At 35.8% G+C, this 26,151-nt stretch overlaps 1 protein-coding gene across 2 annotated transcripts in view; it reads right to left on the bottom strand.

The window, feature by feature from the left end:
• Window positions 1-26,151, bottom strand: part of LAMA2 (laminin subunit alpha 2) — a 542,322-nt gene that overhangs the window by 377,244 nt on the left and 138,927 nt on the right. For both annotated transcript variants that reach the window (XM_070557039.1, XM_070557040.1), the window contains exon 3: window positions 25,425-25,537. In XM_070557039.1, the coding sequence (XP_070413140.1) occupies window positions 25,425-25,537 (113 nt within the window). The remainder of the gene's footprint in view (window positions 1-25,424; window positions 25,538-26,151) is intronic.

The following is a 26,151-nucleotide window of genomic DNA, read 5'->3' as shown; positions in this document are numbered from 1 at the left end:
GTCATTTTAAAATAATAATGTAAAACAAAACAAGGTCATGATTTGAATTGCAGACATTCTTGATGTGAACATTTCAGACATGCACCAAACGCTTAAAGTACACAGCACACTAGAATAGCTTCAGATCAATTTTTGCAGACTAAACATAAATGAAATTATTTAAATATGAAAAGATTGCATTTAAACATCTACATTCTCAGTAATCTCTTTAGGGAGGTTTAAGAGAGAATATTCAAATGGGGATTTGGTGGCTCCTTGATTAAGACAGGTAAGAAGGACAGTTACCTCTGCAGTCAAATTTGCTTTAGCTAATATTACTCTCATCTTTTTTTCCCAGGATTCCTATTACAGATTCTAAAATTCTGCACTTCCATCATATTTTAAAGAGCCACAGAGTGATATATTAATAAGTTCACTGATTCATTTATTCTACAAAAATAATTGAGCAACACATTATTTATCACGCCAGGCTTTAACCTAAGTGTTGAAATAGTGGTGAAGATAACAAAGTTTCTCTCTCACGGGGATTATATTCCCCATGACAGGTAAGATATCAGCGGCGTGCTGGAGTCAGCTTGTGCTGGCTTTCAAAAGCCAATTGTTGGTGAGGATGTGGAGAAAAGAGAACCCTGGTACACTGTTGGTGGGAGTGTAAATTCGTTCAACCACTATGAAAAACAATATAGAGGATCATCAAAAGATTAAATATAGATCTACCATATAATCCAGCAATTCCACTTCTGAGCATACACCCAATGGAATTGAAAACAAGATATCGAAGAGATATATGCACATCCATGTTTATTGCAGTGTGATTCACAATAGTCAAGATACGGAAACAACCTAAGAGCACATCAATGGATGAATGCTTGAAGAAGATATAGTATATATAGATCTATTTTGAAAATTTTACCTGAGAGAAACAGAGACAGAGACAAAGAGAAATTAGTATCAGTAGATAAATATCTTCTAATTGGGGGTAAAATCTACCTGAGTCCTCACTCCCATCTATCCTTATAATTCACCTGGCAAGAGTCATTTGGTTTTGAGAGTTTTGTTTTGTTTTGGTTTGGTTTGGTTTTATATTGTAATGAATACAGAATGAAGAAAGGGGATTGTAAATAATGCAATGGTAAACAGTTGTTTTTAGCGCCCTTGAGTAGATTCCAATTCCTAGCGACCTGTGCACAGCAGAGCAGAGCCCTGCTCAGTCCTTTTGAGCCATCCTCTCACCTTCCAGAGCTATATCAGGCATTGCTCCACTGTAATTCATGGGGTTTTCATGGCCAATTTTTTTGGAAGTGGGTGGCCAGGTCCTTCTTCCTAGTCTGTCCTAGTCTGGAAGCTCAGCTGAGACCTGTCCACCGTGGATGACCCTGCTGGCGTTTGAACTACTGGTGGCATAGCTTTCAGCATCACAACGCCACAGTACGACAACCAAGAGATGGGTGGTGTGGTTCCCTGACCAAGACATGAACCTGGGCCACGGCACTCTTAAATCTTAACTACTAGACCACCAGGGCTGGCTCAATGGTACAATACATTTTTTAAAATATTTAATCATCGATAGAGATTTATTACTTGTTATGAAAAGTCATAGTGCTTGCTCCCATGATATTGGCAGGTAAAGTCAGTGTTGTTCTCTAAGATCCTGCTAAGTGTTCTGTCTCACTTCTATGACCCTTGCACTTCAGGGAGTCCACAATCCCAAGGAGGTCTGGAAGTAGGAGCTCCATGAGACCATAGGTTTGCAATTTAAGTTTTAAGTAACTAAATTGCAAATGCTATATAATTATATGAAGATGATATTAATAATATAACATTCAGTTAACAAAACACACTTGAAAAGGGCATAAAATTTTATCTACATTATGCCAACAATTTAATTTTCATGAGTATTTGTGTGTGCACACGTCTATGTGTTGTGTATGTGTATGTGTGTTTGTGCATGCAGAAGAGAACTGAAAGGAAACAAACTCAAATGTTAATGCTGTTAACTAACTTGTATAAGACAACAAAGCAGAATCTATCAAAAAGTTAGTTCATGAGAAAAAAAAAGTCCATAAATATAGCTAGGCTTGCTATGAAACCTAAGTAAAAAATCACAAGATTTACATGGGGAAAACAGCCTGTAGGAAAGTACCAATGGAAAAACCAAATGTTTCAAGAATAAAATTAAAAGTACTCATTTACAACCATTACCAAAAACAGTAAAATGTAATGATTTTAAAGAGATAAAGAAAAAGATGTTTGATGAAAGGTATTTTTATATCAGCATGTAGTTCACGAATTATTTTGGAATTAAAAGTTTTAATAAGGGACCAGCCCAGTGGCATAGCCGTTGTTTTCATGCTCTGTTTCAGCAGCCGGGGGGTTCTCAGGTTCAGATCCTGGGTGCGGACCTACACACCGCTCATCAAGCCATGCTGTGGTGGCATCCCACATACAAAATGGGGGAAGATGGACACAGATGTTAGCTCAGGGCCACTCTTCCTCAAGCAAAAAGAGGAAGACTGGGCAATGGGTGTTAGTTCAGGGTCAATATTCCTCGCCAAAAAAAAGAAAAAAGTTTTAATGAAAATCAGGAAACTTAAAGCTAGTCAATACAGTCAATATTCTAACAGGGAATAAAGATTACTCTCAGGAAACTGAATAGCCAAGTTTAGGAAAGACAATAAATAAGAGGCTTACTTTTTACAATGTAGAATATCAACTACTGTAAGTGCATTCCCCAAACAGAATCCTCACATTTTGTAATCATCTGATACAAGTGTTTTTTGTTGCAAGTGAACCCTTTCGGAAACTTGAAAGTGGCCTCTTACTGGAGAAATAGCACATTACATCCTAATTTTATTGGATGCTTAAAAGATTTAGATTACTGAAAAATTGAGTTAAGTCTAAGAGGTTCTATTAGCAATTTATGCTATTCCTGAGCAAGGGAAAATTTATGTAACTTATTATAGAAGAGTGAGATAATATAATTAAGAAAGTAATGTCTTAGAAACACAGAGAAGAAAGCTCAGAGACCATAAGATTCAGCAAAGCTGTCCATTTACTCAAAAGCTATTTATTGGGTATCTATCTACTATATGCCAGTCACCAGCAACCACTTAAGTACTAGGCAAGTAATGAAAATTCATAAAGAAATTATCGAGAACTCTTACATATTTCTACATTTAAATAGTATAATATGCAATTGTGGCTTTTAATCCAATCATCCAGTCCTAATTTCATTTCAAGTATAAAATACTATTTTGTCAAAGTTCTCACCATGTTTTTAAGAATATTTTGATTGAAATATGTGACTTTAAGAAACCGCAAATATTTGACATACGGATTAAACGAGTTTTTAATAACCAATTTTGTTCTAGCAAGTTGTTTTAGCACATTAACCCTCATTTTCTACATTTGACAATGACATAAAAAGCATGTAATTTCTTGTGTTTAAAAAATTATACTTATTTTCTATGTCTTCAGAAATGTTTCTCTTGTAAAATTTAAAGTATGGAATTCTACTTCATGTCTATGAGCAAAAAGGACTTTCAAAGCTATCTCAATATGTAAACATCCAGGCAGACTTTCATTGTGATTACTGGAGAGAAGTTAAATACCCTTCCTTAGGAAAATCAATGAATCACACTAAAAATGAAGAAATAAGGATTTAAACTTCTGGAAATCATTTTGACCAAATTGGATCAATGATAATCATTCCCCAGTCTTCTAAGCATAGTGTTTAGTCCGTTGCAATTGTAATTGCCTAAAGAATGCTCTTATCAAAGGCCCACAAATTCTGCATGATTCATTAAAGGAGAAGTACTTAAATTGACCAATGAACGGCACTTCATGACACAATAACTCTCTCCAAAACATTTTGAGAAGGTCAAGAACACAGATAGAGATTAAAATAGTCAACTCAATATTTCAAGTTCTATCTATACATATATGTTAGAGGTTAGTAATATTCTTGGTAATCCTAAGTTTTAATTTAGAGGTAGAGTTTTTCAGTTTAATCCTTTTTTTATATTAATCTAGTCTTGTTTTTAGTGAGATAACAGTTACTGGCATGTATACATGCCAAAGCAAATCGTATGCAGCAGAGAAGCCCTGATGCTCTTAATTCCTTCAAGATTCGGGTGAGGAATTAAGTTGCATGAATGTCGATTTGGAGTACAGAGGGCAGGCTCTAAAAATGGAGAGAACTGTGTTTGGACTAGCTCTATTGCTTGCCAGTTGTAAAATTTTGATCAAGTTGCTAAATCTCTCTGATGCAAAATCTTCCCATCTATAATAGCATCTTTCTTATAGAGTTGAAGAAACCTCAGAAGATGATTCATGTGAAACATTTTGCCCAGTGTCTAGGACAAAATAGCTTTCCAAAAAGTGCCAGTGCCAACTCCCTAGAGACAAAAGTGCCTTGTTGTATTTCTAAACACAAGTACTCTACGTATTATATTTATATTATGAAAATCATAATTTACACAAATAATAAATAAAACAGTTCACTTCCTAACTGAGTCTTTGAGCTGTTGTTGGCCTTTTGTTGATGACACATTTCAGCAAGCTGAGCAAAACTGTCCAGGATTTAACTTCCTCTAATTTTTGTAATGTAATTTTTGTGTCTTTCATGTTTCAAGATTTCCACACTTTCCATGGGCACTCTTCACTGCTGTTCTTTCCAACAGCATATGGTCTACAAGTTATTATATATCTCTCAGAATGGTTTATGGCAAGTTATCTCAAGAAAGATTAGAGAGCTGTGAAAGAAAATCTGAACCGCTACCACCTCACACCCATTAGGATAGCAACTATCAAAAAAATGCAGAAAGTATTAGTGACGGTGTGCAAAAATTGGAACCTTGATGCACTGTTGGCGGGAATGTAAAATGGTGTAGCTGCTATGGAAAACTATGGTGGTTCCTCAAAAAATTAAGAATAAAATTAGCATATTGTCCAGCAATTCCACTTCTGGGTATATACCCAAAAAGAACAAAAACAAGGACTCAGATATTCGTATACTTATGTTCATAGCAGCATTATTCACAATAGTCAAAAGGGGGAAGCAACCCCAGTGTCTTTGGATGGATGAATGGATAGACAAACAAACTGTGGTATATACATACAATGGAATATGATTCAGCCTTAAAAAGGAAGGGCATTCTGACACACGCTACAATATGGAAGGACCTGGAGTACATTATACTGTGTGAAATAAGCCAGTCACAAAAAGACAAATATTGTATGATTTCACTTACATGAGGTACCTAGAGTAGTCAAACTCAGAGAAACAGAAAGCAGAATGGTGGTTGCTAGTGGCTGGAAGGAAGGGGAAATGGGGAGTTATTATTTAATGGTTATAGAGTTTCGGTTTGGAAAATGAAAAGAGTTCTGGAGCTGGATGGTGGTGACAGCAGCACAATGTTAATGTACTTAATGCCACTGAACTATACACTTAAAAATAGTTAAGATGGTAAATTTTATATTTTGTAGATTTTACTATAATTTTTAAAAAATGAACCATAACATACTCCTAGAGGTTGACCATAAGTGAAAATGTGGTCCAAAGTGTTAAATACTGTTTGAGTTGAGAAGAAAAGGATAATATTTAATACAGTGGTACTGAGGAACATACAGTCTTTTTTTAAAGAAAGTGAAAAATTTTGTTGATTGTCAGAGAGTACAATGATGTGGATAAAAACAACAACTTTCAGAAAAAGAATCTTTCTGAAATATCAAAAGGCAATGTAAGAAACCGGATGAAATAGGAGGCCCTATGAGGTTCTCTTAAAAGAAAGATATATAGGGTGCTGCGCATTACATAGGAGGACTCTATATCACGTACACAGAGTAACACACTCCTGTAGTCAGCTTGCTTGTATCACCCTCAGATTCATATATTGAAATCCTAATCCTCAAGTGACGGTATTAGGAAATGAAGCCTTTGGGATGTGATTAGGTCATGAAGTCAGGGCCCTTATGATTGGGATTAGTGCCCTTATATAAGACACCTGACAGAGTGCCCTCGTCCCTTCTGCCATGTGAGGCTACAATGAGGAGTCTCGGGCTTCCAGCCTCTAGAACTGTCAGAAATAAGTTTCTGCTGTTTATAAGCCACCCAGTCTACGGTTTTTTGTTATAGCAGCCTGAACGAACCAAGACACATGCCTACTCAATATCTTCTCCTCTGTGTCTGGGAATATACCCACATTTATCTAGATACATATATAAAATGGTGGCAGGGCCACTTGAAATCTCATAACAGCAAGTGGAGGTATGTTAATCACGACATCAGGATATTATCTATTTACAAACAAAATTCTGTGAAATCTCAGTTATGTGTATTACAATAAAATAAACGGGAATCTTAGAGTGGAATCTATCTTGTGACCAGTTTAATTTTCTTGAGTATATTCCAAAATCAGTGGGAAATATCTTTTCACTTTCTTCCTCCATTTCTTGGTTTTTCTCTTTCATTGTATAAACATTGCCATATTTCCAGCATCACTAATCAAATGAATTATTCTCCACACTGACGAGTGAAAAGCTGATCATTTGAAATGAATTCATTGACAGAGGTGGCGGTGAGGATGATGATGAGGCAAAAATGGAAATTGTATTTAAATATTATTACTGAGAAATCACATATTCCAGCCCACTAATGCAAGATTTTAGCACAGAAATCGTAAATTCTATGAAGGAAAATAGCTAAATTAAGTATTTACTCTCTATTTTGAAGATTATCCATCTTTGCTTCCCAACCTGCCTTATTAAATTAATCTAATCATAATGACCCAAAGCAGAGAGGCAACTGCTCATTAGTGTTTTGGACTATCTCCCTGGTTACACTGCATTATGAGGCTGATTTTTCTTTTTGTCGAGTTCATTGTTTCAGCTAATTTGAGATTAATCTACCACAACCTTCCAACAGTAAACTTGGCTGAAAAGCCACATTAAAACATTTGTAAAAACAAACAAAACTGAGGTATTTTGACAGAGAATATATTACTTCTAATATTTAGACACAATCTGGCTAATAAGTAAAGGATGTTATAATCTATTTTTTATACAGTTTTGTTAACTGTTACCTTAATTCAAAAATTACACAATCAACATTTGCATGTCTAAATAAATAAATGGAACACTGACAGGTGTTGCTGTGATGGAAGCTTGCAAATTAAATCTCAGTGTTTAGAGCCATTCCGCTTGTATTAAAGATTCCCTAATAGAAGAAAATACGATCACTCATTGAAATTTAATATTTTTTTCTATATTCTGATATTTCCAACACTTGAGTGGTTCAGTATGTCCCTCTCAGCAGCTACACTGCCCCAGTTGACCACTCCCTCTTCCTTGATACATTTTATCTTCGCTTCTCCGATTTCACTTTCCTCTCCTCCTACTCCACTCACCCCTAAATTTGTAGTACCTAGGATTCAATTTTAGAACCTTGTTTTAACTCTACTTTCTTTCTAGGCGATCTTAAACAGGGCCTTAGTGTGAAATACGATTTCTTTGCAGTGATATCCAAATTCATTTCACTAGCTCTAGTCTCTCCCCTTAACTCCAGACTCGTAAATCCAAGTGTCTCTTTAATATTTCCACTTGGACAGCATTTCAAACATACCATGTTAAAACAGAGCCCTTGTTTACTGCCTAGTATCTCCATCTTGCTTCTCCTTCAATCTACACAATCTCAGTAAAATAAATTTCTTCAGGCCCAAATTCTAGGAGTCAACATCTTCGCCTCACTCTCTACATCCATTCCACCATCAAATGTAGTCAAGTCAACTTTCACATTAAACTCCAACCTACCACTTCCGTCCATCTCCGTCCACTACTACCACCTTAGTCCAGGTCACCATCATCTCTTAGCTGGAATATTGCAGTGATTTCCTAACTGCCACCTAGTTTTCACTCTTGTTTCACTACACTCCTTCTCCATTTAGCAGGCAGAGTAATATTTCTAACAACACAAATAAAATCATGTTACTCCTTGCTTAAATCCCGCTGCAGGTCTCTCATTACACTCAGAATTAAATCGCACTCCTTATCATGACTGACTACTCCCTACATGAACTAAGTAGACCCAGACATCTCGCCGACATCATCTCACACACCCTTTGTTCTTCATCACTGCATTCCAGGCACACTGGCCTTCTTTCCATTCCTCATCATACCAAATTTGTTCCTGCCTGAGATAAACTTTACTCAGCTTTTTCTGTGACTGGCAGCTTTTGTTATCCAATTCTCAGCCCAAATGTCATTTTCTCAAAAATGCATAGATAGAAAATACAAATAAAGTAGTTCCTTTTATCATTCTCTATCATATTATCCTCTTTTGTTTTTTTCCATGATGCTTTCACTATTGTAAACTATTTACTTAATTTTCCATGTCTCTTCTCTCTCCCCAGCACCACCCCCCACCCCTCCAATTAGAATGTAAAGACCTGGAAAATAAGGACTTCTGTCTCCTTCGTGGCCAGACTTTCAGGCTTTGAACAGTGCCTGCCAAGTAGTAGTTGCTTGGTAAATATTTGTCAAATGTATTATTGTCAAATGATTTTCTTAGGTATTATTCAAGGCAGATACCATAGGAAGTATGGTGCTCTCTGCTGACGATAGTCCCTACTTTGTTCAGGACTAATTTAGATGACAATTTCATGCATCTCAGATTTTCCAGGATGATCTTAATTTTAAATATTCTTTCCTGCTTTCTTCGTAACCCATAAAAATATTCCAATATTTTATTATTGAAGCAATAGTTCATACTATTTCTTAAATTTACAAAAAAAACGAAAGAAAAAGTCTCATTAGATAATATGCTCTGATTTGGGTTTTAAAAAGCACGAATAAAACAAATCCATATTTTCTCTCAGAGAGAAAAACTATAAAAGCTGAATAAAACACTAAAAACAGCTGTTTGAAGGCATCAGAGAGCCACCAATGCAGCCAGACCTGATTACAGGGTTACAGCTCAGGACGAGCTGGCCATTTTCCTCTGAGGGTGGTCACGGATTTGCTGAGAGGTGAATAGAGGTTCACAGGGAAAGCTACACCCTAGAGTTTTCACCAGTCTCACAGGGTGAGAAGATAAACGTTGGGGTTCAGGGCTATGATGTCAGCTAGGAAGTGAAGGGCCATCAGCCATAGAGAAATGAGCCCTCTATTCTGCTCAGTTTTGTCTTCAAGAAATTTGCCAAATTAAGCAGTGAAGGAGCCAGAAGATAAACACCACGTAAAAATTAACTCATAAGAAGTGAAAAGCTAAGCAGAGGGCTGAGAAGACAAAATTTGGAGTTCAGAGTCAGCCAAGAAGGAAGGGAAAGGCTTTTAGTTGGGAGCCCTGAAGGTTCCCGCCTAGAAATAAGGGCAAACCAGAGACAGCCATCGAATCCCCAGTCAAGCCAGACACAAAACATCTAAATAACTGATTAAATCAAGGCAATCTGGCTCTACTCTGACTTTTGTCAGAATAAAAATAAATCTTTTTAAGAGAATTTTTACAAATTTTCATATACTATGTACATTATTTAATTAAAAAACTACCGAACTTTCCATGAATCAGTCAACCAAGAAGGGGGAAAAAGACAATAGAAACAGACTCACAAGATGTTTCAAATGTTAGTTATCAGACATAGAATTAAAAATAACTGTGATTAATGTGTTCCAGACAACCAAATGGAGAAGCTGTCTGGAATCTATTTTTAAAATGTATCAAATGGAAATTCTAGAATTGAAAAAATAGAATTAACGAAATAAAGAATTCAGTAAACGTGTTTAATAGAAGATTAGATCCAACAGGAGAAAGGACTAGTATACTGGAAAATAAATCACCAGAAAATGTATAGATTAAATAAGCCTTGAGAGAGGAATAAAAGAGAGAGAAAAATAAAGAAAAGTGTAGAATATATAATGGACCTGATGAAAAGTCTAATATATGTATAACTGAAGTTCCAAAAATAGAAGAGAGAAAGTGGACTCTAACATTTGAGAAGTATTGGCTGGGAAGTTTCCAAAACCAGTGAAAGACATTAATCCACAAAATCCAGAAGCTTTTGTATCCTAATCAGTATTTATATAAATAAAATCACTCCTAGACACATTGTAGTAAATCTCTCCACACCAAAGATACAGGTATAAGATCTTCGGAGGAGAGAAAGGAAAAAAGACACTCTCCTTTCAAAGGAGAAGCAATAAGAAATTTCACTGACTTCACAACAGAACTTATGAAACTCAGGCAATAATGGTGTGAAATCTTTAAAGTGCTGAAAGAGAATAACTCCCAAACAAGAAGTTTATTCCTAATGAAAAATATGCATCAAAAATAAAGGAAAAATGAGGACTTTCAGGAAAAAATATTGAGAGAATTTGTCACCAGTAATATACTTCCATCTGAGATGGAAGTATGTTAGCAAAAGAATAAACAAAGAGCAACAGAAAAAGTTAAACGTGTTTAAAATTAAATGAATACTGACTGTTTATGATGGTAACAGTTATTTCTTATGGAGCTTAATATACATATATTTAGAATTAAACACATCAGAACTGTAGGACCAAATCTGACTCTGTGGAGTATACGGTGGGGCGGGTGGAGAGTATGGAGGTAAAGCGTTATAAGGCCTTTGCCTTGTCTTAGATGTGGTGAAAGCACCAATTTATAGCAGTTCTGATAAATCAAGCATGCATGCTATACGATTATGGTGATTAGTACAAGCAATAAAAGACTGCGCAGAACACAGTTAATGAAAAGAGAAATGGAATAATTAAATCGAGAAAAATCCTTAACATTTTAAAAGAAAGGTATTCAGGAGAAAAAAGTAACAAAAGACAAATAGAAAACAAATGGGAATATGGCACTTTGAACCCAAATATCAGCAGTAATATTAAATGTAAGTTAACTAAATATCCAACTTAAAGACAATGATTCTCATACCGGTTAAATAATTCAACTACACACTGCTCACAAAAGATCTCCCTTAAATGTAAGGACACAAGAAGCAATGGAAAAAGCTGTATCATGCAAATACTAATGAAAAGGAAGTTAGTGAAAGCTACAAAAGTAAACCTTAAGAATAGAATTATTGCTAGCAATAGTATTAAAAAAGGTTAATACAGCTCTAATCCTAAATTTGTATGCCCCTAATAAAATAGCCTCAATATATAAACAAAAATAACTCTGATATATTTATAACACCACAGCCAACAACTACAGAATCCACATTCTTCCCAAGTGTACTAATGTCACTGATCATATGGTGGATGAAAATAAGTCTCAAAAAGTTGAGTTCCAAAGAACTGAAAATATACTGACCATGGTGAAATTAAGTGAGAAAAAAAGAAAAACAAAAGCAAAAAGATGAGAAAAATACTCAATAGTTTGTAAATGAAGTACTTAGCTTCTAAATAACCCGTAGCTCACAGAAAACAATTGCAATGGAAATTAGAAAATATTTTTAAATTAGTTATAATGAAAAATGCAACATAGCACATTTATACTATGCAGCTAAAACCATGCGTAGAGGCAAATATCTACCCTCAAATAAATATATTTGAAAAAGTAAAAGCTGAAATATTAATAATTTAAGTATCCCTTGAAGAAGATCAAAAAAAGTCACCTAAAATCCAAAAAAAATTAGAAGGAAGTAAAAAGCAAGACACACCAAGGCAGAATTCAATGCAATCTCAGATTTATAATCTAACAATCCAGAAAATCAACCAAGCCAAAAATTGGCTATTTGAAAAGACTAATAAAATTTAAAAACCTCTTACAGCTGTCGAGGACAAAAACAATAAAAAGTTGCACAAATAATATCTGGAATGAAAAAAGGAGCATCACTACAGATCATTTATCGTTAACAAGGTAATAACAGTTTCTCATTAACAACTTCATGCCAGTATATTTGAAAATGTAAGAGAAATGGATGTATTTCTTGAAAAGCCCAATTCAACTAAACAGAGAAAATAAGAAATAATAACTCTAAAGAGTCTCATATTTATTACAGATATTGACTTGTAACTGAAATCTTATCTGCAGAGAAAACTTGGTCAACAGCTTCACTGTGGAGCAGAAGCTAGTGGACTAGTTATCTTTAAAGAGACAGGAGAGAATGACTAGGAGAGGATGTGGGCAGTTTCTGGGTTGCTGGTTATCTTGATCTGGGTTGTAGGTCCACTTGTAAAACTTCATCAAGCTTCACTTATGACTTGTCAACATTTTGTGTCCATGCTTCACGTTCATAAAAATGTTAGATAGACACATACATGTGGAAAATAAATGTTCTTTAAAAAGACAAATTGTCAGACTAGATAAAACATCAAAATTCAACTATACGCTGTTTATAAGAGACATATCTAAAATGCAAGTTGGCCAAAAAGTTGAAATTAATAAAAAGATAGAAAAAATATACCTGCAAATAACAAAATGAAGTTGATAGAAGTAAAATAATACAGAGAGAAAAAGTTAAGTGAAAAGCATATTAGTAATGAATAAAGTTACTTCTTAACAACTAAAAATTCAAGTAATCAGGAGACTATAGTAAGAACAAAATAGTACAGAAGGTGTTATAGAAGAGTTTCAATGTCCAAGTGACATTTTGTAGGCTTTTTTAATATAAATATTAGTTTTCATAAAATATTAAATATATATTGAATAGGATAATTTTAAATTATATGCCAAGTGAAACTTGTAGATATCATTTAAGTATCCCAGTAATTAAACTCTTTTTGAGTTACACTAGCATTTGTCGTATTTTTCTTATATCACTTTCATTATAACTCTAGCCATTTGGTCTCTGCTCAGCATTGTTTTCAGTGTAGAAGACAGGAACTAATATTTGCTGACTATCAACTGTAAGTGTAGGGGTGTGCAGGCTATTGGGCGACATTACATCACTTTACCCTTATAATAATCTTCTTAATAAAGAAGTGGTACTATTAGCTCCATTTTACATACAACCAAATGGAGGAGCATAAAAGTGGGACAATTTATCCAAGGCAAATGAACTGATAAGGGATGGGTCAGGAAGTGGAACAAGGGCACAATTACATCTCCTCCATTCCCCTAGCCTCACTCTCACCCTTATGGCCACGTTTGTATTTTAGAAACTCGGGATCATATGAGAAACATGCATTATCTACAAATTAAAGCACACATGCTATCACATAACTTAAATACGTAGTCAGTTTCTAGAAAAAATCTAATATATATGTGTATATAATATATAAACATGTATAATACACATATAATAAGTAAAAACATAGACTTCAAAAGCAAAATGGGAGAATACACAACATTCCACCTACGTGATGAAATGCAGTTGTGTTTTATGTGTGGAAGCCATCAGATAGCTGTGAAAAATTGCCCACATTCAGTCTATTTTAGGCAGCGCTGTTCAGACTTTCCAAAACAGAATTAGGATGATTTAAAAATTTTAACATCTTTTCCCACAGATTTTTAACAGATCTCTTCCTCATGTATTATTTCTGTTTTCAAATAAACAATTCTCAAATTTATTCCCTGGTTTCAAGAATCATTTTCCAGGGCAGTCATCTTGACACAATTTGAAACAGGATTTGCATCTCCAAAAGGTTTACATTTTCACGATGTTGCTAGAATTCAGTTCATAAGCATTTTATATCAAAATACATAATATCCTATGTCTACACTCTTGTTTAAACAGCAGTATGGGGGCCTTTTCCTCCTTTTTTACATCTATGTTTTTTTCACTGGGAAATAATAAAATATCATTGAAAAAATTACAGTCCTAGATTTTGTTGTTAAAAAAGAAGAGTAAAATTGATTGAAACCTGCTCTTCCCAAATAAAACTGTAAATTCAGTAAAGTCACACAGAGAGTAACATATATGACTGAAGTTTAGAACATGTTAAGAAAAAGGATTAATGAGAAAATTTACATCATGCTCTTCAACCTGAGGATTAAAGGAAAATTCATAAATTAAAAAACGTACAGAGAGGAGTGGGTGGAGCAAAATGGCGGGGTGAGCTGACCCGGGATTCTCTCCCCTGCAAAATACAACAAAAGATTGGAGGAACTGAATTTCAGAGAATAAACATAATGCCAGCTCGTTAGAGACCTACAATACCAAGAAGGTGGAGATCATAACCTTGCTTACACCCTCGGAGGCGCTGGAACGTGGCGACAGGCTGTAACTGCCACTGAATTCTACCAGCATGAGAAAAAAACCACTCATCTACCATCCAGCAATTTATAAAAGCCCCAGACCAGAAGGAAAACAATAAAAACACAGAATTAAGTCCTGAGGACTTGGAATTAGGTAAACTAAGTGATAATGAATTCAGAGCAACTATAATCAAAAAACTCAATGAGGTAGAGAGAAAGATAGAGAAACAAGCCGAGTTCTGGAGTTACTTCACAAAAGAGATTGAAATCATAAAGAAGAATCAAACAGAATTACTTGAGATGAAAAACACAATGGACCAGATAAAACAGAATACGGATTCCCTGAATGCCCGTGTAGACAACCTAGAGGAGCAAATCAGCATAATCGAGGACAGGCAGGCTGAATGGCGCCAGACAGAGGAAGAAAGAGAACTAAGAATTTAAAAAAATGAGGAAAATCTCCGAGAGATAATGGATTCAATGAGGAGTAATAACATAAGGATCATACGAATTCCCGAGAATATGGAAAAGGAAAATGGAGCAGAAAGTGTGCTTAATGAAATTATTGAAGAGAACTTCCCAAATCTAGGGATCGACGGAGAAATGTGTGTAGAGGAGGGTTTTAGATCTCCTAGATTTGTCAATGTAAAAAGACCCACTGCAAGGCACATAATAGTAAAGTTGGCAAATAGGAATGATAAGGAAAGAATACTCAGGGAAGTAAGAAAAAAAAAAGAGAATAACCTATAAAGGAGCCCCTATCAGACTGTCAACGGATTTCTCTACAGAAACCCTACAAGCTAGGAGAGAATGGAGTGATATATTCAAAGCTTTAAAGGATAAAAACCTTCAGCCAAGAATACTCTATCCAGCAAGAATTTCCTTCAGATATGAGGGACAAATTAAATCTTTTCCAGACAAACAAAAGTTAAGGAAATTTGTAACTAAAAGCCCTCCATTACAAGAAATCCTCAAGAAGGCTCTCATACTTCAAAAAAGAAAAAAGGGAGAAAGGGGACACAATCCACAGACTAGGGAGACGGATGGATAGAACCAGAACAGTATAGCAAATATTCAACTATAGCATTAGGGTAAAAATAAGGAAACTACCAAAACAAGGACGATCTTAGCACTCTAACTACAAATTAATAAGACGAGTTGGAATAAAAAATGAAAATAATTATTTAGGAGGGGAAGAGCAAAGGGTGTAAATCAGTATTGGTCGAGTAAGTAAGAGACCACCAGAGAATAGACTATGTTATACACGAGATTCTAAATACAAACTTCAAGGTAGACACTAAAATAAAGTACAGAACAGAGTCACAAATCATAGATAAGGAAAAATCTAAGAAACCCAGCATAAGAAATTGCAGTATTAAATGGGCAGTCTAAAGAACACAGGAAAAGAAACACAGGGAAACAAGATAATGAGCGACAGATTGACAGCATTAAGTCCACATGCATCAATAATCACTCTCAATGTGAACGGACTGAACTCTCCAATAAAAAGACACAGAGTGGCAAAATGGATTAAAGAACAAGATCCAACAATTTGTTGCCTCCAGGAAACACACCTCAGCCCCAAGGACAAACACAGACTCAGGGTGAAGGGGTGGAGGACAATACTTCAAGCAAATAGCAAGGAAAAAGAGGCAGGTGTTCCAATTCTCATATCAGACCAAGTGGATTTCAAAATAAGACAGGTAAAGAGAGACACAGAGGGACAATATATAATGATCAAAGGGACACTTCATCAAGAAGAAATAACGCTTATAAATATCTATGCACCCAACACAGGAGCACCAAGATTCATAAAGCAACTATTAACAGACCTAAAGGAAGATGTTAAAAACAACACAATAATAGTAGGGGATCTCAACACCCCACTCACATCAATGGACAGATCATCCAGACAGAAAATCAACAAGGAAATAGTGGAGCTGAATGAAAAACTAAAACAATTGGACTTAATAGACATATATAGATCACTCCACCCTGAAGGAGCTGAATACACATTCTTCTCAAGCGCACATGGAACATTCTCTAGGATAGACCATACGTTGGGAAACAAGGCAAGCCTCTACAAATTTAAAAAAATTGAAATAATAACAAGCATCTTCTCAGATCATAGTGCTATAAGGCTAGAAATTAATTACAAGAAAAAAGCTGAGAAAGGCACAAAGATGTGGAGACTAAACAACACACTACTGAACAAGCAATGGATCATTGAAGAAATTAAAGAAGAAATCAAAAAATACCTGGAAACAAATGAAAATGATAGCATGCCATACCAACTCATATGGGATACAGCAAAAGCTGTATTAAGAGGAAAATTCATCGCAATACAGGCACATCTTAACAAACAAGAAAAATCCCAAATAAGCAACCTTAAAGCACACCTAACTCAACTAGAGAAAAAAGAACAAATGAAGCCCAAAGTCAGCAGAAGGAGAGAAATAATAAAAATCAGAGCAGAAATAAATACTATTGAAATGAAAAAGGCAGTAGAAAGGATCAATGAGACAAAGAGCTGGTTTTTTGAGAAGATAAATAAAATTGACAAACCACTAGCCAGACTTACAAAGAAAAAAAGGGAGAAAGCTCAAATAAACAAAATCAGAAATGAGCGAGGAGAAATAACAACAGACTCTGCAGAAATACAACAGATTATAAGAGAATACTACAAAAAACTATATGCCAACAGAATGGATAACCTAGAGGAAATGGATAAATTCCTGGACTCCTACAATCTCCCAAAGCTCACTCAAGAAGAGGCAGACAATTTGAACAGACCAATCACAAGGAAAGAGATTGAAACAGCAATCAAAAACATCCCAAAGAATAAAACCCCAGGACCAGATGGCTTTCCTCGGGAATTCTACCAAACTTTCAGAGAGGATTTAATACCTATCCTTTTCAAGCTATTCCAAAAAGTTAGGGAAGATGGAACACTTCCTAACACATTCTATGAAGCCAACATCACGCTGATACCAAAACCTGACAAGGACACCACGAACAAAGAGAACTACAGGCCAATATCACTGATGAACATAGATGCAAAAATTCTAAACAAAATTTTGGCAACCAGAATTCAGCAATTCATCAAAAGAATCATACATCAGGATCAGGTGGGATTCATACCAGGGACACAGGGATGGTTCAACATCCGCAAATCAATCAACGTGATACACCACATCAACAAACTGAGGAATAAAAACCACATGATCATCTCAATAGATGCAGAGAAGGCATTTGACAAGATCCAACAGCCATTTATGATGAAAACTCTGAACAAAATGGGCATAGAAGGAAACTACCTCAACATAATAAAGGCCATATACGACAAACCTATAGCCAACATCATACTCAATGGGCAAAAACTGAACCCCATCCCCCTGAAAACAGGAACGAGACAAGGATGCCCTCTATCACCACTCTTATTTAACATAGTACTGGAGGTCCTGGCCAGAGCAATCAGGCAAGAAAAAGGAATAAAAGGAATCCAAATAGGGAGGGAAGAAGTGAAACTCTCGCTGTTTGCAGACGACATGATCTTCTATATAGAAAACCCCAAAGAATCCATTGGAAAACTGTTAGAAGTAATCAACAACTACAGCAAAGTTGCAGGGTATAAAATCAATTTGAATAAATCAGTAGCATTTCTATACTCCAGTAATGAACCAACAGAAAAAGAACTCAAGAATACAATACTGTTCACAATCGCAACAAAAAGAATAAAATACCTTGGGGTAAATTTAACTAAGGAAGTGAAGGATCTATATAATGAAAATTACAAGGCCTTTCTGAGAGAATTGGATGACGACATAAGGAGATGGAAAGACATTCCATGTACATGGATTGGAAGAATAAACATAGTTAAAATGTCCATTCTACCTAAAGCAATCTACAGATTCAACGCCATCCCAATCAGAATCCCAATGACATTCTTTACAGAATTAGAACAAAGAATCCTAAAATTCATATGGGGCAACAAAAGACCCCGAATTGCTAAAGCAATCCTGAGAAAAAAGAACAAAACGGGAGGCATCACAATCCCTGACTTCAAAACATACTACAAAGCTACAGTAATCAAAACAGCATGGTACTGGTACAAAAACAGGTGCACAGATCAATGGAACAGAATTGAAAGCCTAGAAATAAAACCACACCTCTATGGACAGCTTATCTTTGACAAAGGAGCTGAGGGCATACAATGGAGAAAAGAAAGTCTTTTCAACAAATGGTGCTGGGAAAACTGGAAAGCCACATGTAAAAGAATGAAAATTGACCATTCTTTTTCACCATTCACCAAAATAAACTCAAAATGGATTAAAGACCTAAAGGTGAGACCTGAAACCATAAGGCTTCTGGAAGAAAACGTAGGCAGTACACTCTTTGACATCAGTATTAAAAGGATCTTTTCGGACACCATGCCTTCTCAGAGAAGGGAAACAATAGAAAGAATAAACAAATGGGACTTCATCAGATTAAAGAGCTTCTTCAAGGCAAATGAAAACAGGATTGAAACAAAAAAACAACCCACTAACTGGGAAAAAATATTTGCAAGTCATATATCTGACAAAGGCTTAATATCCTTAATATATAAAGAACTCTCGCAACTCAACCACAAAACATCAAACAACCCAATCAAAAAATGGGCTGGAGACATGAACAGACATTTCTCCAAAGAAGATATACGGATGGCCAATAGGCACATGAAAAGATGCTCATCATCACTGATCATCAGGGAAATGCAAATCAAAACTACACTAAGATATCACCTTACACCTGTTAGAATGACAAAAATATCTAAAACTAATAGCAACAAATGTTGGAGAGGTTGCGGAGAAAAAGGAACCCTTATACACTGCTGGTGGGAATGCAAACTGGTGCAGCCACTATGGAAAACAGTATGGAGATTCCTCAAAAAACTAAAAATAGAACTACCATACGATCCAGCCATCCCACTACTGGGTATTTATCCAAAGAGCCTGAAGTCAGCAATCCCAAAAGTCCTGTGCACCCCAATGTTTATTGCAGCACTGTTTACAATAGCCAAGACGTGGAAGCAACCTAAGTGCCCGTCAACAGACGAATGGATAAAGAAGATGTGGTACATATATACAATGGAATACTACTCAGCTTCAAAACAGAACAAAATCATTCCATTTGCAATAACATGGATGGACCTTGAGAGAATTATGTTAAGTGAAATAAGCCAGCGAGAGAAAGATAATCTGTGTATGACTCCACTCATATGAGGAATTTAAAACTATGGACCAAGAACAGTTTAGTGGATACCAGGGGAAAGGTGGGGTGGGGGGTGGGCACAAAGGGTGAAGTGGTGCACCTACAACATGACTGACAAACATTAATGTACAATTGAAATTTCACAAGATTGTAACCTATCAATAACTCAATAAAAAAAAAATGAAAAAAAAAAAAAAGAACAAACTGGACCCAAAATAATATTATACTTGTTATGTAGAGCTCTTGATCTTAATAAAATAATTCTTTAACCTCAAAAAACAAAAAAAGTACGGCATATTTTATCATTAGCAACACAATGAAATTATTTCATCCTTCCTTTCATTCTCAGCTTTCATAAGATTCTTACATTATAGATCAATGTTTCACATTGTTCATTTATCCAATTATGTATTCATTTAATACAAATCGATCGAGTGCCTCCTCTCTGCTGGGTACCATTCTAAGCGCTTAGAATGTGGCAATTAACAACAACAACAAAAACAGACAAATATCTCTACTCTCATGAAAACTGCATTTAGAAAGGTGAGGCAAACAACACAACATAAATAGTAAGATGTACGTAGCATGCTAGACAGTGACATATTTTATGAAGAAAAATAAAGCAGGAAAGAGGGTTAGGAAGTAGAGAGGGATTTGCAATTTTAAATAGGACTATCAGGGAGGTTCTTGCTAAGAAAGTGACACTTGAATAAAAACCCAAAGGAAGGGAGGAAACAGGTTATGTGAAAACTGGAGAAAATAATCCCTGACAGAAAAACTGTAAGTGCAAAGGTCCTGAGGTAAGAACAGCAAGTGCAAAGGCCTCCAAGACCCAGTGAGGCAGCCAGTGGGGCAAGTGAAGGGGAGATGAGGCCACAGATGAAAGGAGATGAGGTAAAGATACTATAAATGCTTGTGGGTCATTGTGCTTTTCCCACTAAGTGTGATGGAAAGCCATTAGAGTTTCAGTGGAAGCAGTGATGTGATCTGCTTTCATACTAATATGATCAATGTGACTGCAGCATTGAAAGTAGACTGAAGGGGAGACAATTAGAACTAATGTTCTGTACAATATAGACACGGAAGCTGGTTGTCACTTTTATTAATGATTAAAAGGTCAGCACAAATTCATTTAGAGAGAGAACACATTTTCTAATTAACCACAGATCTTACTTGTGACATGGAATCAATGATCTTTAAAAAAAATATAAAAAACCTAAAGCAGGTAAAGAACTGTGATTTTAATTATATTCTGGTATACTAAACAAGATGTATCTGTGTAGGACATTTTGAGCTTGTAGATTATAATCTCCTGTATCATTAGTTTTATATTCATCAACTTAGCAGTGACTCAAAATAGTACCAAGAAAAATCTAGCAATCTGAAGAGCAGCCATGGACCATTCTTTCATCAAACCTACTGAGTTCCTGTTAAATGCTGAGCACCATGGGGCATATAAACATTCAGAGACCTCTGCCTTCCAGAACTCACAGTCTAGTGGGACCACAGCGAAATAAGCATCTACTCACCATGTCAGGGTAATGCTTTACAGAGAGCTGTCTCCAGGAGGAAACGGAATCAAACAGACAGTGTTGAATAGAAGCATATTCAACCAGGACGATTGAAATCTTATACGGCTTTTCCATATATTACATGTATATGTCTCATTATTTAGATAAAGAGATATTATGTACAGATACTGTTTATACTCTTTTTTACCTGTTGAATGATTAATTATGAATTGTATATATCTCATTTTTTTACATTCTTTAATAGGTGGCGCTAATAACGCTCTCTAAGGTACAGAACAACAGATCCTTTTAATAGGAACGAGGAGGAAGAGAGTGTGAGGAAAGAATAAGATATGAAAAAATAATGATCTTCCTCCAAGATTGAAAATTTGATCACTCTTATTAGGTTTAAACAAAAAAATTTGAATATATGAAAGAATTGAATATACTGAAATACTTCAATGTATTTCATGTTTTATTATTACAGACAGGTTCAATCATTACATTAATAGCTCAAAGCTTTAGGAAAAAATGCTTCTGTGCTATTCACATAAATTCTACAAGAATAATAATATTTGCATAAAAATGCTAAATTTAACCTCCTTCCAAAACATAACTCGTATTTAAAATTGTTAACCTTTCACTAAATATGTCTCCATAAGGTCAATGAATAAAATATTTAGGTCGAGAACGTGTGGAACTTGATTTCTGTAGTTGTAAGACAACCTTTCTTGATAAATACATTTTCAGTTTTGGGGGACAGACCAAGGGAAATGTTTACTGAGGTGAAGGAAATTCCTACACACAACCATAACTAATTCCACCGCTTACCTGGATTATCCAGGAGTGAATATGACCTCAATATATGTTAACAACGTCTATTCAAAAGTTTTCCCTCTTTTTTACCCCACTTGCCAATCAGCTTTCTTTCTAAACGAATCAAAGGGCAGGCCTGAGAAAATGGCCAGATTTAAAAAGTCATAAAATGAGATCAGATGTCATAACACACATTGTGGTGAAAGTCTGGTTGGAAAGAGACTAAAATGGAATATTTTGGACATCCTATTAACCTTCAAGTCCCTATTACTGTCTTTTAAATTAATGTATCTTTTTCTCTGCCATCATACTGGGTGTTTGCATACACACCACCGGAAGAGGCAAGCTTCTCTTTGAGCTTACGCTGATACGAGGACCTTACAAAAGCTGTAATTGCCAGACGGAATTCAGTTGTTACATTGCAATTATCATTATTTCAAATTTCTTGTTATGATAGCATAATATTTATTTTGCTCATCTAGAACGTGGGGCACAGCATGATTAAATCACTTGCTCAAGCTATGCTGTGAGTGAATAGTAGAACTGGGAAAAGTTAATAATCCCTTAGTAATAAAAATCCAAAACCAATCTACTTATAAAATAAGTAGCTACTTTTTTCTCAATAAATTGTTATATTTTTCTAGTACTTATCTTGAATGTTAAAATTTAAAAGAAATTTTCAGCATAATCTGTAATGATTTAATCAAGAAAATGGCTATTTATGTTTAAAACAGTAATTTATTAAAAGTATTTCACAAAGGAGCCAAGTATATATCAAAAACAACAAAAAACTGGCAATTGTTGAAATTCACTTACCTGAAAATAAAGAGAACTAATAAATCGTCAAACCTCTTGCTGAATCAATGACAACATTTAGTGATATTTACCTATTATTCATTGTAAAACTGCTGCCCATGACTCTCACTTGCTTAACAGCTCACATTATACTGAATAACCTATTATATCTTCAAGCTGTAGGTGGAAAAAACAGCAGTTATGCCTTTTGAGAGGCAAGAAAATGAGAGAGCTGGTCCTTTTTTTCATGACGAGACAAATGTTGGCTATATTCTCCCACAGAAGCCAGGAGATGATAGTGTGGTACTTCTTGAACACAAACAATGTCTGGGCCCCTTGAAGTTATATGTTAAAAACTCTCATACGCTCTCTAGGCTAGGCTTTCATATCCCAGTTTAGGAAATACTGCTGTAGTTTGAGGTCTGTATTCAGACTACTCAAGTTGAAAGCCCAGTCCTGCCCATACTAAACTTTGCTAAGAAGGCTGTTTCTTAACTTTTCTAAGTCTCGATATTCTTTAACAATTAAATAGGAATAATAATACTAGCTGCCTTGTAGGCCTATTATGAGAAGAAGTGAATGAAATAATAAGAATGTCTACGAGGAGGCCCATTAAGGAATCTGATTACAAAACCTGCTTAACTTTTTACATCATTAAATCTTTGACTAAATTAAAATCTTTAGTTAAGTAGAAATAAGAATTTATTTCATTTTATAGATTGTGCTCCCTTTGTTTTGAACAGAAAGTAGGAAAGGGCTGAAGAAAATAAGGACACAGGTGGGCATCATCCTGGGATATGAGAGCATATGAGGACAAGTCTGTTCTACTTCCTGTAGGTATATTTGAGACTTTGGAGTCAAGCAGACCTGTCTTATAAACAGATTTGTGCCACTTATTATGAAGACTAAACTGTAAAAGATGTCTTCAGTAGTCACTCCTGTTAAGGCCATTAAACTAAATGGGAAGAGGAGAGAACAGGAAAATCCACGTAACTCTTGAGACAACATGTGGGAATGGATGAGTAGGGACGCAAAGCAAACTTGGGAAAACATAAATGGCTTTGTTGAAAAATGGGCTTTCAGGTGGACTCTTTGATCTGGTGAATTAATAATGACAGACATGGTGGATAGAAATGATGAGTAAAAACTTGTAACTGTACCATCCAGTTGTAAATTAGAAGGAAAAAAACACTACTGTTTGATGACAAGTAAATACTATCTGGTTGGGCTCCAAGAGTAGTATAAGCGATATGTGCAAATTATATTAATAATTGACACTCTTGCTCCACGTATGATCTAAAAGAGTTGGTGGAGAGTAAACCAGAGCAATTAACCATCACTCTTTATTGATTCCCTATCCCAGGAGATGACCCAAAGCAATAGTCAGCAGCCTCTCTCCTGATTGGGAAAGCGGACTTTCAATGACCAAATGAAGGGGGAGAACCGCTGTGACTGAAGAAGAACCAAGTTGTCTTTATGAGCGGGATGAAGTCCATTGCGAGGCTAGGGTCTTCAGGGAATTCATGCACAAGACTTCAGTGACCTAAAGCACGATTGATCAGTGTGGTCGTTTGCCCTGCCACTGTTCCCTGTTAGGGCTCGGAGGCTTCCTGGGAAATATCATTAACTCGAGGCTGACATTCAGCTGCGAGTGTGAGTAGAAATAAATCCATGCCAGCTGGCAATTTAACTGCTGCACTGAACCCCTGCTGCTACCCAGTTGCTCAGGTCCTGAGGAGTCCCAGATGGGTGGAAAGAGGATCTTCTGTGAGACCCACAAGCCAGCTCTTTACAATTCCCGGATGTGTGCACCCTGTTCAAAATCGGCCCAAAACTTGACGGGGGGAGGTTATACTCCTGTGATGATAAATGGCATCCCTTAGGAAAACGCCTGGTGCCTATCTGGCCCCTGAGAATGTGACTAACCCGCATTGGCTGGTGCTTCCCTCTGCTACGGCTATCTGTGGAAACACGACCTCTACAGTATATGGCATCTGACATTAACTATCTTGGCCATTCCCCCTTCACTAACCCCAAACTCCATTGCTGGTCTATCTCCACGGGGCCAGGAAGGAGTGGCTGAGAGTCTTTCTGACGGTGATTCCAGAGAATGAGAGAAAAACAGGCTGAGTTAAAGACATCATCTAAATTCAGAACCTCTAGCCTCAGCCTTCAGCTAATTGAACAAGCTTTTGTATTTGGAATAACAGCAAAACATGGAAACATTTTTCCATATTCCATCTTATTGGCATCCTAAGCCTAAATAATTTGGGGTGATGGTGATGCTTGATTAATAACTTCAGCCTCACCTGAATAATGTGAACAGAAAGAGAAAAGAAATTAAGTGTAGAAGGCACCTAGGCCTATGCAACACAAACTCGAACGACGCGCAACATCAATTTTATACGACTACAAAGCGCGTTACCTCATTTAGTGCCCCAAGTTTAATTTAAGAATCAGCTGTCACAGCTTGCTCAACTCTCAGTAATGAAAGGCAATTTACTCAAGAGCCTTATTATCCAAGAACCTTTCAGTACACACACCACGAACAGAGTGGGAATGCTGTATTATTTTAAAAGTTAAAAATAGCACTATTATATTTTCTTTATGTAAAATTTTGTTGATCTGTATTTTCATCATTAACTCTCATTAGTCAAAACAGAGTCAGCTCCTAATTCAGTTCTAAACTCTTTGTGTGAATTCATTTTAGCCGTGCTTTAGAAATAAACACCAAATATTTTAAAATAACAATCTACTAAATGAATATGCCCTTCTGTTCATTGTATCGAGAAAAGGATGGAGGGTGATAACAAAAAGCATTCTTTCACCCAAGAAGTACTGTGTACGCAAATAGCAAATCCAAGATACAATTTTAAAGTGGAACATGATAAAAAAAAAAAAAGGAGACACTATACCTGCTGTAAATCCAGTGTAATTGTCACATAATGGTATTCGATCCCATTCTTAATACTCGGACTCTGCCACCACGTGTTCTTCCCATCAATAGCATTCGTAATTGGGTGTCTCTCTATTGAATGAGCAGCAGCACGTGAAAGAAGGAGAAGAGATCATATGATAAATTTAGAGTTGTTTCTTTAAAGAAAAAGGTACATCTAAGCTAAAACCATCATCATATGACTAGCAAACATTAAAAGAATATAAAAAGAAAGCAATTCATATCTTCCATAGAATTTATTTAATGTTAACTTCTTCATTGCACTCTACAAGATAGTGTGAAATGGTTATAAATACTTAGGCTGTAAGAGAAGAAGCTGCTTAGCACTCTGGCCATCAACTAAAATGGCAACTTTAAAGATAACTACAGAAATTAAGTGTGAAGAAATAATATTGAGATCTAATTGATGTGTCAGTCATTCAAAGAAGCAAAAACTGTACCGTTTGAGGCAGCTCTAGTATGCCATCAAGTTTGTTAACAGAAACATAAAATCCTCAATTGTGGCTGAAAGGTACTTGAAGATTTGCCCTTCTGACACATTCATTATTACCAAGACTTGGGCAATCCAATATGTATCTGGTTTTAATACAAAATGCTGTCAAATCCATCCTCTGAGGCTTTTTGCAGTCAGTCCTTAGCTTGCCAACTTTCTACCACTATTTAAAAATATAATGAAATATACTCCC

This window comes from Equus przewalskii, chromosome 9, assembly GCF_037783145.1.
Source record: "Equus przewalskii isolate Varuska chromosome 9, EquPr2, whole genome shotgun sequence".
Classification (NCBI taxonomy): domain Eukaryota; kingdom Metazoa; phylum Chordata; class Mammalia; order Perissodactyla; family Equidae; genus Equus; species Equus przewalskii.
This window is presented reverse-complemented; position numbering and strand designations above follow the sequence as displayed.